The sequence below is a fragment of the Myotis davidii genome, unplaced genomic scaffold (genome assembly GCF_000327345.1).
Source record: "Myotis davidii unplaced genomic scaffold, ASM32734v1 scaffold1006, whole genome shotgun sequence".
NCBI classification, from domain to species: Eukaryota; Metazoa; Chordata; class Mammalia; order Chiroptera; family Vespertilionidae; genus Myotis; species Myotis davidii.
Genome location: NW_006297143.1, coordinates 52,631 through 65,959, shown reverse-complemented (window position 1 = coordinate 65,959; position 13,329 = coordinate 52,631). Strand labels below are relative to the sequence as shown.

Genomic DNA, 13,329 nt, shown 5'->3' with positions numbered 1-13,329 from the left:
CCGAGGGCGTCTGCCTCTCCTCCCCGGGCCTCTCCTCGCTGCTGGCGGAGCTCCTAAGCTGCTCTCCCGGCTGACCCTGGCCTTGCTGGGCCCGTGCCCTGACCACCTCCCCGGGAGCCCCCTCCGGCCCCTGGCTCGTGCCTGAGTGTGTGTTACTTTCCCACCCAGGTAAAGGTTGCATAGTCTAAGGGAAGTGGGCGGGGCGTGGGGATGGAAAAGAAGTAGCGAAGGCTGCCCATGACTGATGTCCTTTTTTTCTGTCTTTTTGTTTTTGTTCTTTTGTTGTTGTTGTTTTCCTAGCTCTTCTGTCAGAAACTAGTGTATCTTCTGTTCCTTAAGCCCCCACTTTCCTCCTCTGTTTTCACTTAATCTGCGTGAACCCGTTCTGAGACCCTCCCGCCTCCCCCGCCGGCCCAGCTATGGCGGAGAACGATGTGGACAACGAGCTCTTGGACTATGAAGATGACGAGGTGGAGACCGCAGCCGGGGGAGACGGGGCTGAGGCCCCCGCCAAGAAGGATGTGAAGGGCTCCTACGTCTCCATCCATAGCTCTGGCTTTCGGGACTTCCTGCTCAAGCCAGAGCTGCTCCGAGCCATTGTTGACTGTGGCTTTGAGCATCCATCAGAAGGTAAATTCCTCTTGGGCTTAGGGTACTCATGAGGCCCTTTAATGATCCTGAATCAGATGTTCCTGGTCCCTCAGTGATACAGACCTGTAGTTAGTATAGACCAGGGAGTAAGGAAGTACCAGGAGTCCCAGAAACTATTAGCATTAGAAGAGGTTTGTGTAGGTTGTCTTTTATTTGTGACTAGAGGCCTGATGCACAAGATTCATGCACTGGTGGTGGTGGGGGGGGTGTCTCCTCAGCCCCGCCTGCACCCTCTCGCAGTCCAGGAGCCCATGGGGGATGTCGGACTGCTGCAGAGGCAGGAAAGGCTCCTGCCACTGCTACTGCTGCTGCTGTCCTCACTGGTCAACCCTGAGTCTGGCTTCTGGCTGAGTGGTGCTCCCTCTAGTGGTCAGTGCACATCATAGCGACCGGTTGTTCCACCATTCAGTCGATTTGCATATTAGCCTTTTATTATATAGGATAGGATAGCATGAAACAAAGCAATTTACTGGTCTGCTGTTCATTTTTGTGACTGGGTTTCCCCCTTGTCTTCTAGTTTTGGATTTTGTCACTTTAACTTGTAATTTTAAATTTCCAGAGAGGAGTTGGCTGTACTTTTAGTTCTCTTTTGGGCCAGGCCAACTCTGGTCTCTGGAAACCTTTATGGCTGTTCTAAAGGTGGTTGGCTTGTGGGTCGGGTACCAAGTCCTTCATTTAGTGCAAGTTGCAGGGTTACATGATCCAAAGGATGGCAATCTAAGCAGGAGAAATGGCCCGTAGCGGGCGCACAAACGCCATGGGTTGTTTAAGATGAAGGAAAATAAGGGCAGCCAGAAGCACCAAAGATGGGCTGTTGGTAGATGCAAATGGGTGGTTAGTGGGGTGGCGTGGGAGGGGGCTTGATTGGTGCTGAAGGAAGCTGAAGCTAGAAGGGACTAGGAGGGTCTGATTTGGAGATGAATTTGAAGGAGCATAGAGGTAGAAAGTGTCTAGAAATGACAAAAACCACTTAATTTGGTGGCATGAAATGGGTGTGACTGGTGAAAAATGTTATCTGGAGACTGAAGCCCAATTTATCTTTTTTCTTCTGTATTTAGTTCAGCATGAGTGCATCCCTCAGGCCATTCTGGGAATGGACGTCTTATGCCAGGCCAAGTCGGGCATGGGAAAGACGGCAGTGTTTGTGCTGGCCACATTGCAGCAGCTGGAGCCAGTTACTGGGCAGGTACAGTTGGGGAGAGTGTTGGGGAGGGCGTTTGGGTTAGGAATGTTGGGGCAGAGTGTTTTTAGCTCAGCTACATGATGTATTCACAACCATGGGTGCTTGTTGCTCAGATGACCTCTGTCGCCCTTGAGGCCATGGGGAATATTTTGTAGAAATCCTGGGGTTAATGATTTAGATCTCAGAATTGAAGTCGTTTATGATCTGCCAGGTATGTTTTTGTGATAGTCACTTCCCCAGGGGGGTAGTGAAGGGATACACTGTCTTTCTCTCTACTTACCCCTCAAGGTGTCTGTGCTGGTGATGTGTCACACCCGGGAGCTGGCTTTTCAGATCAGCAAGGAGTATGAGCGCTTCTCTAAGTACATGCCCAATGTCAAGGTAAGTCAGCCTAAAGAGCCCGGGGAGCCTGAGGCATTTGGGACTTAGAGACCAGCAGTCATGTCCCACAGATGTTAAGTTCCAATACCTATACGTGAACCTCAGTGACATCTAATAATAAGTTCCTGCAAACTTTTATTTTTGTTGATTTCAGAGAGGGAGAGGGGGAGAGAGATAGAAACATCAATGATGAGAGAGAATCATTGATTGCCTGCCCCCTGCACACCCCGTACTGGGGATCGAGCTTTCAACCCAGGCATGTGCCCTGATGAATTGAACTGTGACCTCCTAGTTCATGGGTCAACTTTAAACCACTGAGCAACACCAGCTGGGTTCCCCTTGTTTTACTTTATAACACAGTGTGTAAACACGCTTCTGCATTAGGAGACTGGGTGGCTGGGCTGTGGAGGAAGTTTCCACAGGACCACCCTTTTGCTTACTGCTTTCTTAAGCTGACACTTTGGATCATTTCACTGTGCTTTGGGTGACAGTTTGAGCATTTGGGGGTGTATGGCAAGAGAATGTGGGAACTCCAAAATGGCCCTAGTATGATGGGAATTTTGAGAATTATTTAAAAGTGGCAGAAAATTAAAAGATGTCTGGGGGCCATAACAAAGTTGGCTTAAGTTGTTCTCCATGGTATAACCTTGATGTTTATAACCTCCAATCTTCCTGGTTAGGATGGTGTGAAGAATAGTATATTTTCCTCAAAAAATTAAATGTGGAACTGCCATTTACCCAGTGATCCCACTTCTAGGACTATATCCTAAGAAACCCAAAACACCAATCAGAAAGAATGTGTGCACTCCTATGTTCATAGCAGCACAATTTACAATAGCTAAGATCTGGAAACAGCCCAAGTGCCCATCAGTAGATGAGTGGCTAAAAAAGCTGTGGTACATCTACACCATGGGACACTCTGCAGCTGTAAAAAAGAATCTGTTACCCTTTGAGACAGCAGGGAGGGACCTGGAGGGTATCACGCTAAGTGAAATAAGCCAGAGAAAGACAAGCATCACATGATCTCACTCATACGTGGAAAAAACATGAGCAGAGTGGATACAGAGACATGGAAGAGAGTGGGGAATCTCAGGGGAAAGGGGTAGATAATAAATAGGGTGATGAAAGCCTGGGGTGGGGGGTGGGGGTGGAGGTAGGCTGCGGGGGGTCAATGGGGGAAAAGGGAACATGTGTAATATTTTTAGCAATAAAGAATTATTTAAAAAATTATATCAGTACTAATAATAAACATACTGAGAGAAGCTTAAAAAGAGAAAAAAACTATGGTTGAAAATGAAAGCTGCCTTCAGGTTATGGCTTTACTAACCAAAGCTTTATTTCAAAACAAAACACAGCCCTGCTGGTGTGGCCCAGTGGTTGAGCATCAACCTGTGGAGGTCACGGTTTGATTCCTGGTCTGGGTTGTGGGCTGGATCCCCAGTAGGTGGTGTGCAGGGGCAGCTGATGAACGATTCTATCTCATTGATCTTCCTGTCTCTCTCTCCGTCTCCCTTCCTCTCTTTGAAAAGAACAAAAATAAAACACAAAACAAAAGAATACTTTTGTTCAGATTGTTATAATTTTACCTGTTATATATACACGTTTTTAATTGATTTTTTTTGAGAGAGAGAAACATTGATCAGCTGCCTCTTACATGCCCTTTACCAGGGATAAAGCCCACAACCCTGTTACTATAATTTAAAAATAATTTTAGCAACTTAAGTGTGGTGCTGGTGGTAGCTGCATGGCAAGAATGCCTCAGGAATCTGCAAGGCCTCACACTCAGAGCGTTTGTGTTCTCCCACCTCTGACCCTGCTGCACAGAAGTGAATCATTGTTACCCTTTTTTGAAAATTCTGTTGGTTCTGTATCACGAAGTGTTAAGCACTGTTTCCTCAATTTACCAATTTATAGGCCTTTTTTATTCAGCTCATTTACATTGGTTTTTTTTTGGAACATGAATGCTAAGTCTCTAAGTATGTTCTGAATGCTGTATGTATGTAGGTGTCCACGTGATGTATGCCTCTGTGTTTACATGGTCTGTGTCAATAGCATTGACTTTCTGTCCTTTCTCCAAGCAGTCTTGTCTAGGTTGATTCTAAAACTTGGAAACTAGGAACGAGCTTCCATTGTTCTAACTGTAGAAGCGTTTATCATTGCGCTCTGTGGTGAGCGAGGATTGCACTTCCTCCTAGCCACTTGACTAGGTGTATAGGTCCAGCTCATCACCGTTGTGCCTATATTCTTGGTGTCAAGATCAAATACAAATTGTCATGACACTTTCTTTTGCCCAAAATTATGCTACAGTGACTTGAAGAGCCTGGGCCAGTTCTACAGAATGTCCTACCTCTGGATTCCTCTGGTTAACTCTTTTAAGTCCTCACCTGAGGTTATGTTTTTCATTGATGTTTTTATTTTTATTTTTTTTGAGAGAGAGGAGCGGGGGGAGGAGAGAAACATTGATGTGAGAGAGGCAGCCATCGGTTGTCTCCTGTATGCGCCCTGACCGTAATTGAGCTCGCAACCTTCTTGGTGTATAGGATGATGCTCCAGCCGCCTGAGCCGCTCTGCCCGGCCTTGTCTCCTGACTCCTTGTGGTAGTTAGCTTGTACTTTTCTCCCAGCATTTCCTGTAAATAAAGTTTTGGGCAAGAATTCTTCGTGGTATCCTGTGTACCTCCTGTTTTGTTGTAAACCTGGGTGTCCCACATTTAGTGATTTTAGATTTACTATGGGACAAGGGTTATGATAGCCTGATTCCTTGATTGACCTTCCCCCCTTGAGACTAGAAAGCAGTTTTTGGTGTGTGTTGTACTAAGTCCCAGATCCTCAATAGCCATTCCCCTAATGGTGTTAATAAGGAGTGACACGGTTCGCCTGAATCGGCCATTTCGTCGGCTTGTACAAAGGGGTTTAGGGTGAGTTAGGGAACCTTGATGTTCCCCGAGCTTTGTGGTGGCCCTCGACCTGGTGATTCCGGCTGTTCTCCTTCTTGGAGCGAAGCCTGGTCGGAGTCCTGGGAAGGAAGCGGCTAGGGTAAGGCGGGGGGCTGGGGGCTTGTCCTGGCTGCCCGGGTCAGCCCTGCAGCCTCAGGCAAGTCATGGTGTCTCCCTCAGTGTGTGGGGAGATAGTAATTTTAGGTTAGACGGCCCTTCCTGTTCCTTTTAGCTCTGAAATGTTCAGAAGTGGTGTAGGTGAAGCTGCGAGAATGGACCTGTGGCGACTGGAGTCATTGCTTCATTGTGAGACGCTCTCCCCCGCTGGCAGGTGGCAGTGTTTTTTGGAGGTCTGTCCATCAAGAAGGATGAAGAGGTGCTGAAGAAGAACTGCCCGCATATCGTCGTGGGGACCCCTGGCCGCATCCTAGCCTTAGCTCGAAATAAGAGCCTCAACCTCAAACACATTAAACACTTTATCTTGGATGAATGCGATAAGATGCTTGAACAACTCGGTGAGTGGCAGTGCTGGGACTGGGCCTGAACCAAGTGCTGTTTGGTTGATACAGGAGCACTGTCGTGCAGGACGACCCTGCATCTGCCGCCCTCAGATGGCGCTGGCTCCCTTGGTTGGCCTTTATCACGCTCTTCAAGCATCCCTGGTGCTCAGGGAGGAGGGCGTCCTGTTCCGTTCTGTGCTGGGGTTTCTTTATCTTGGAGGGGAGGGACCTGGCTGGCAGAGGGCCTCCGTTACATCACCCTTTCCTTGACAGACCCCTCTACTGGGTGTCTTAGGGGAGATGCCCACCTGGAGGAGGGGCGGTCTACCCTCTGACATTCTCGCACAGCATATATCATGAGACTTTCTAGCTGAATAGATACGTAGACTTAAGTTCTAGGGTTAGTATGGAGGGTGTTGCTGGGCATTTGTGTGGCTTGGTATTCTAGTGTGCTAAGTGGGGTCACAGAACATATTCTCTAAGAACTCAAATTTGGTGAATGGGAGACGACAGGTGGATATAGCCTTAGGAGTGAGTCATTCCAAATGATCTTTGGCTGTTCTGGATGGCAAGCTAGGAGGTGGGCTCCTGGTAGAGATGTCACATTTCCTGGCTGGTAGGAAAGTGTGAGCCAGAGGAAGCAGGGAGCACTGACAGCTGGAATATCACAGGTGTGCCCCAAACGCAGGGAGCCAGGGCTTGGGGAGGGGCAGGGAGAAGGAACTTGTAAAGTGTTTTCAAAGGTCTCGTCCTTGGGGCCTCGGTGGTGGGGTGGTGGGCTCTCCCTGTTTCGTAGTTGTAGGCTTTGGGGCTTCCTCATATTTCTTGCCTGTTTAAGACACACACACAACTGGATTCTGATCCCAAATCTTGATTCCAAATTCATTGCTTTTTCTAGTGTACTAGTATTATTGCTACGGATGTGATTTTGTGAGGGTTAGAGGAAATAGAGTAGAGAGAGACCTGAGGCAAATCTTTGCTTGAATGGACCCTGCTTACCCGTTTCCAATGGTCTCGACCTCATTGGGAGGTCTTCATGACACATGCTGCTTTTTCCTTCCTGTAGACATGCGTCGGGATGTCCAGGAAATTTTTCGCATGACCCCCCACGAGAAGCAGGTCATGATGTTCAGTGCCACCTTGAGCAAAGAGATCCGCCCCGTCTGCCGCAAGTTCATGCAAGACGTAAATACCTTCTCCCTTCTCTCCCTCCACTCCCGCCCACTGCCTCCTCCCCTGCGGGCCCGCTCCCTCCAGACTCCCTGTCCTTCAAGCACCAAGAAGGGCACGCGCCCACCTGGGAGTGATGGCTCCTTGAAGAGACGCACAGAGGCAGAGACAGCTAGCGTTAGGGTCTGCGCGGGTGCCAGGGAAATTCCGGAAGACTTGGTCGGGTTAACGTGAGAGCGGGTAGTGTTCGACTTTTTTTTTTTAAAATCACAGCATTTTTGAACCTCTTCTCCCTTTTGGGGGAGGGCAGGGTTTTCTGCCCTACCGCCCACCCATCGTCTCCTACACATCCCCTACAGCCACGCACCCTCAAGGTGGCATCGAGCATACAACTGGAGCCCTCTGCTCCCCAAAACTCGTAACCTCCCGGTGGCAGGAGAGCAAGAGAGGGACAGACAGATGGCAAGGCATGTGCAAACGAAGAGCAAACAGCACAAATGAATCCGCTCCCTCCCCACCTCCAGGGGTGGGGGCCTTTGGCACCTCAGTCCCCGATCCCCTACGCCTTCCCACCCGAACCTCCTCGCACCCACGTGGAACCTCGGTTGATGTGAGCCATGAGCCAGCAGCAGAGAAGCACTGTGGCCAGCGGGGGAATTCAGACGGCACCGGCGTGGATGGCGGCAGCGGAGGCCGCGGGGAAACCTGACCAGGAAGCTGAGGACCAAACCAGCCTCTTTTTCTGTTCCCGGTTTTTTTCCTGAACCAAGGCGTGCCGTGCTCCTTGTTTCCCCCATATGTGTGGCGGGGGGGAGTGTCCTGGATGGGGTGGTAGATTTTTCCCCTTCTGTGTAATGCTCGGGAAAGGGGAAGGGCACAGTGAAGCGCTCCACTTAATGTAACCAGGTGGGTTAGGGATGGGGTAGGCGGCCCGCCGTGTACGCAGTGGAGTGTGTCCTTTGCCTCCCTGCCCTGCCCCTCCCATGGGATGAGAGCTCCTTGTCTGTAGCTGGACTTGGGCTGCAGTGAGTGTGGAGGCCACAGAACCTCTCTTTGGAAAGCCTCCCTCTACGACTGGCTTCTGGCTGTCTCCTGTGACCCACACCCTTTCCCAAAATCTTGGCCCCTGAGTCTTAATGTTTATGCTCCCAAGGTAGTGAAGAGTGCTAGGAAATTTGGGCTCTAGCGTTGGGTTTTGTCTCAATTTCTATCTTTAAAATTTTTTTATTTTATTTTTAAAAAATTGTCTTTTTTAATGTTATCTTCCTCCCCTTCAAGGGTAAAAACATAAGTGCATATCTGCAGCTCTGAATTTCTTTTAAAAAATATTTTATTGATTTCAGAGAGAGAGAGAGAGAGAGAGAAACATTAATGATGAGAGAGAATCATTGATCAGCTGTCCGGGGATTGAGCCTGCAACCCCAGGCATGTGCCCTGACCGGGAATCGAACGTCGACCTCCTGGTTCGTAGGTCGACACTCAACCCCTGAGCCGGGCAACTCTGATTTCTTGGCACCACTTACTGGTGCCTTCCTATGACACTGCCGATGGCTGAGTCTTCGCTCAGACCAGGCTCATCTGGAGCTGTGCGCTGTGGTTGAGGGCGAGTGGTTTCTCAGTTGGAATCGTTGCTTCTCCTTTCATGGCATGTTGCTCATGTCCATCGAGGGCTCCCATCCTCTTTACGAGGATGACTCCCAGCGGAGGGAGCACTCATGGGGCAGTCCTTGTCCTCCCGCATTCTTACACTGGCTTGGATGGAATTCTGACGTCCAGTCAGCGTTTCCCTGCTTTCCCAGGTGTTAGGATTGTGTTTCCCTTTGAGAATCTACTGACTTCTCTTTCCCCGCCTCCATTTGAGGTCATGGCATCTTGCCGTGGGGTGGTTTCTCTGCTGCTTTCCCTCCCTGCAAAGTTCCTTCCTCTGACAGTTTTCAGTTGGGCATTCCTAGAACTCCATTGATAGGGAGGAAATTAGGTGAAAGGTGGAAGAGACCATGTGAAAATGGGCATGTTTTTGGGAGCGGGGTGAAGTTTTCAGTCTTCTCTTCTCCCCATTCCCCCCATGGGGTGTATTGGAGATCAACTTCCTCCACCCCCCCAGGTTTAACCCCCCCACTCTGCCCTCCTCCCGTTCCCCACCCCTACCTCCCCCTCCCCCTCAGCCAATGGAGATCTTCGTGGATGATGAGACGAAGCTGACGCTGCACGGGTTGCAGCAGTACTACGTGAAACTGAAGGACAACGAGAAGAACCGGAAGCTCTTTGACCTTTTGGATGTCCTTGAGTTCAACCAGGTCAGTGTTCCAGGTCCGGTGGGAGGATGAGCACGTCTCCAGCTGTGCCCGGTTGTAGAGGAAACCACATGGGTGATGCGAGAGGATGCTGGAGACATGCTCTCAAGTGAAATCTTTTCCGTCTTTACCTGAGGATATTTTCGTTGACTAGAGAGAGAGACGTCGATTTGTTGCCTCGCTGTGGGCGCTGCAACCAGGGATGGTGCCTGTAACCTACCTGGGAATCGAATCACAACCTTTCTTCTGGTGTACTAGACAGTGCTCCAACCGGCTGAGCCTCCAGGCCAGGGCTTAAATGAAAAAAATTTTTTCTTAAATATATTTTTATTGATTTCAGAGAGGAAGGGAGTGGGATTGAGGGGAACATCAGTGATGAGAGAATCATGGATGGGCTGTCTCCTGCACCCTCAACACTGAGCATTGAGCCTGCAATCTGGGCATGTGCCCTGACCGGGAATCAAACCATGACCACCTGGTTCATAGGTCAGTGCTCAACCACTGAGCCATGCTGGCCCGGCATGAAATTCTTTTAAAGATAAATGTCTTGGGGCTGAGCACAGGCAAGGTGGGAACTGCTGTTCTGTTCCATTGCTGGCACAGACAGGTACTCAGTACATAAAAGCAAACCTCAAAATATAATCCTTGAAGGGTTTTAATAAGGTTGTAATGGTTCTGAAATGTCTTGATCATCCTTTTAGGTTTTTAAACTTGTTTTTCGTGTACTATTTACTGAAGAGATGTGTTTCATCACTTTATCTCTATGTAGGATATTTTTGTGTGTGGGGTTTTTTTTTATTATTATTTCGGAGAGGGAGAGAGAGAAATAGTGATGAGAATCATTGATTGGCTGCCTCCTGCATGCCCCACACTGGGGATAAAGCCCGCAACCCAGACATGTGCCCTTGACCAGGATCGAGCCCAGGACCCTTCAGTCCACAGGCCGATACTATCCACTGAGCCAAACCAGCTAGGGCTATTACTAAGTTTATTTGCAATGAAATTTATCTAGACTTGGGGTAAGTTACATTTAGAGCAGAAGAGGAAACATGCTAGGGACTGAGGAATTCCTTTAGAAGAGTAATGACCGAAAACTCCTTTTTCATACAACCTCACACTCACATGGACCTACATCACACACACGCACACACAGGTGGTGATCTTTGTGAAGTCTGTGCAGCGCTGCATCGCCCTGGCCCAGCTCCTGGTGGAGCAGAACTTCCCAGCCATCGCCATCCACCGCGGGATGCCCCAGGAGGAGAGGTGAGTTGGAGATGGGGAAGATATTTTGTGTTCTTGGGCGGAAGAGACTTGAGAGGAAGGATTCATCGTTTTCTAATTTCCTTTCTCACAAAGGCTTTCTCGGTATCAGCAATTTAAAGATTTTCAACGACGAATTCTTGTGGCTACCAACCTGTTTGGCCGAGGCATGGACATCGAGAGGGTGAACATCGCCTTTAATTACGACATGCCTGAGGACTCGGACACCTACCTGCATCGGGTAAGCCCCGCACCCTCTGGCCATCCAGTGACCTCTCCCGCCCCTTATTTCCTGTCTTCATGGCATACATCTTCATCCCTCTTGGGTGTTGTCTTTTGGGTCTTCCTGTCCTACCTCTGTCTCCTTCCAGGTGGCCAGAGCAGGCCGGTTTGGTACCAAGGGTTTGGCCATCACGTTTGTGTCAGATGAGAATGATGCCAAGATCCTCAATGATGTGCAGGATCGCTTTGAGGTCAATATTAGTGAGCTGCCTGATGAGATAGACATCTCCTCCTACAGTGAGTATTGATCACACGGACCAGCTCCCCCACCACGTGTAATTCTCCTGGTTCCTTACTGTGTTTGGCTTAACTCCCATCATGTGGGTAAAGCCCCTACATAATGGGCACCTGACGAGCTCATGCCCCCTGAACACGACGCCCTGTTGGGATGTGTAGTTCACGTCTACTTGGGATCTCTTCACTCCCCCAAGCCTGCTCTTTAGACCAGACACTACACAGACATCTGCATGTATGAGCATGTGTTTCTGCCAACCTCACCTTCTCTTTCTCGTGTGTTTCTCTCTCTCTCTTTTTTAAAATATATATTGATTTCAGAAAGGAAGGGGGAGAGAGAGAGAAACATCAGTGATGAGAGAGAATCATTCATAGGCTGCCTCCTGCACCCCTCACACTGGGGATCTGCAACCCCAGTGCCCTGACAGGAAATCGAACCGTGACCTCCGGGTTCATATGACTGCTCAACCACTGAGCCACACCAGCCGGGCTCTCGTGTCGTATTCTAACCGCCACATTTTCTTTTCAGTTGAACAGACACGATAGAGGACATGTCGCCTGTTCTGGAATGTGATAGTCTGTCCCTCTTCAGGAGATGACACCAGGCGTGGGGGTGAAGGAGACACTACTGCCCCTACCCCTGACAGCCCAGCCCCACCCCATGCCTTCCCTCTTTTGCATCACCACTTCTAAATCCGTTTCCTTATTTGTGAGAACTTTTTTTAACAAAACAAAAAACATGCGTCTGTGGTGTCTTAAGTGCTCCTTTTATTGAATTTGGGGTGAGGTTATGTGGGTTGTCAGCAAGTGGGGGCACTTGGCTAAGACGACTGCAGAGGTCATGGTTCCCGCTGCTTTCCAGTTTGGCCCTCTAGAGGGGTCTTCTGTTTTCTTAGTGGCCCGGGGGAGGCTGGTGTGTTTCCAACCGTCTCCAGGCAGGTGGTGTGCAGTGTTTCCCATGTTGGAGGTGAAGCGGGCACCAGAGCAGCCTAGGTTCCTCCTCCCAGGCTCTCTCGGAGTCTCCTCATCTGCTCCTTCAGCTTCTGGGTCTTGAGCACCAGGGCCTGGGCCTCCCAGGCCCCCTCCTGCCCTTCCTGCAGGGCCTGGGCCAGCTCCAGCTGCTGCTCCAGCAGCTCCTCTGCCCGGGCTAGCTCAGCAGGGAGCCCAGGACCCTAGGGCAGGGATGTGAGGAGGGTACGTCAGCCCTCAGCCACGGCAGGGGGCTGAGGCTGGCTGGGAGTCAGGAATTCTGCCTCCAGTTTTTGACACCATTCGTTTAAGAGTAGCTTCCTGTCTTAGCCATAGGCCTCTGGGTAAGCACGAGGTAGGGCAGATAGAGATCACTGGCTCAGGGGCTCTAAGGACTCAGGAGGAAAGACTGCCTGCCCCTTCCCCCACCACCCAGAAATCATTAACTTAATGAGGGGAAATGCCCGCTCAAGGACAGTGGACTGCCAGCTGGGAGTAAGCCCTGAGGCCTGGAGGAGTGGGGGTGGGGAGCATACTGGGAAGCTGAGAATGGGAACTGGGCAACAGACTTGAGGGGTCTGGGTATCTGCTCTAGGCCTGTGGTACAGGATGGGATTGGGGATTCCCCCAGCACACATCTCCCCTCACACCTCCCCCCCTCGCTCTTGGGGCCACTTACTGCGGTGGGGGACCTCTTCCCGCCGCCGGTGGAGCTGGCCTGCTCCTTTGTGCTTGGCTTGGGTCTCTGGGAGCAGCATCTCTGGGAGCTGCCAGGGGCCAGCAGCCTGGAAGGCAGGAGGAGGCAACGACCGCAACACCGCGAGAGCCAGGGCAGGAGGACCATGGCGGGTGAGGCCGGGTGCTGCCAGCTGCCCAACTGCCACCAGGAACTGGCTTCTACCGGGCCTTTGCCTTCGTCTTGCTTCAGTGCTTGGCCCTGCCCCTGCGCTCACCTCCCTCCCAACCTGGCCCCAGACAGGCTCCTGTTCCTGATGTGAAAGTACTGCAGCTTAGGCAGAGCTGGCTTTAGAACATGCCCAGCCTACCACGTCTCGTGTCTGTTTCCTTAGCTCTGGCTTTTCTTGCTTCCTCTCCATTCTGTAAGGAAGTAGTCAAACCTCGGTTCTCTGTCTCCAATCTAGACCAGGTCACAGAACAAGCTTTGGTTTTCAACCTGACAACCCTTTTGTACTGATACTAGTGGCTTCGTGCACATTAAAAGGGGATTAATTAGAGGAAATACTTTAATATTGCTATTTGCCCTTTATAATAGAAGTGTCAGAGGTGAAAGAGAATTAGTAAAATATATATGAAAATCTTCCTCCTGTCAGAGTTGGTCACACCACAGGACTCGAGTCAAGTCCCTGCCCACCCACATGTGCCTTGGAATTGCACGAAACCCACCCCCCCCACATTGGGCTAGATCCAGACCCGGCTGGTCCCACCCTTTGTTAAGCCACTGGGCAGGGG

The 13,329-nt window shown here is 50.3% G+C and overlaps 2 protein-coding genes across 2 annotated transcripts in view; one reads left to right on the top strand and one right to left on the bottom strand.

The window, feature by feature from the left end:
• Window positions 1-11,645, top strand: part of DDX39B (DEAD-box helicase 39B) — a 12,857-nt gene extending 1,212 nt beyond the window's left edge. The window contains exons 2-11 of the mRNA XM_006772809.2: window positions 301-630; window positions 1,710-1,837; window positions 2,123-2,215; window positions 5,482-5,665; window positions 6,717-6,835; window positions 8,986-9,117; window positions 10,268-10,377; window positions 10,471-10,615; window positions 10,746-10,893; window positions 11,420-11,645. Coding sequence (XP_006772872.1) covers window positions 420-630; window positions 1,710-1,837; window positions 2,123-2,215; window positions 5,482-5,665; window positions 6,717-6,835; window positions 8,986-9,117; window positions 10,268-10,377; window positions 10,471-10,615; window positions 10,746-10,893; window positions 11,420-11,436 — 1,287 coding nt within the window. The 5' untranslated portion in view covers window positions 301-419 and the 3' untranslated portion in view covers window positions 11,437-11,645. The remainder of the gene's footprint in view (window positions 1-300; window positions 631-1,709; window positions 1,838-2,122; window positions 2,216-5,481; window positions 5,666-6,716; window positions 6,836-8,985; window positions 9,118-10,267; window positions 10,378-10,470; window positions 10,616-10,745; window positions 10,894-11,419) is intronic.
• Window positions 11,646-11,777: 132 nt separating this feature from the next.
• MCCD1 (mitochondrial coiled-coil domain 1) lies at window positions 11,778-12,786 on the bottom strand. The gene is made up of 2 exons (XM_006772808.2): window positions 12,539-12,786; window positions 11,778-12,062 (listed from the first exon to the last, which is right to left on the bottom strand). Exons 1-2 carry the CDS (start codon window positions 12,701-12,703, stop codon window positions 11,880-11,882), a joined length of 348 nt encoding a protein of 115 aa, XP_006772871.1. The 5' UTR covers window positions 12,704-12,786; the 3' UTR covers window positions 11,778-11,879.
• Between the last annotated feature and the right edge of the window lie 543 nt (window positions 12,787-13,329).

Coding starts and splice junctions, on each gene's coding strand:
- MCCD1 (XM_006772808.2), bottom strand. CDS start 12,703: ATGGTCCTCCTGCCCTGGCTCTCGCGGTGTTGCGGTCGTTGCCTCCTC. Junction 12,063..12,538: donor GGAAGAGGTCCCCCACCGCA/GTAAGTGGCCCC, acceptor TCCCTGCCCTAG/GGTCCTGGGCTCCCTGCTGA.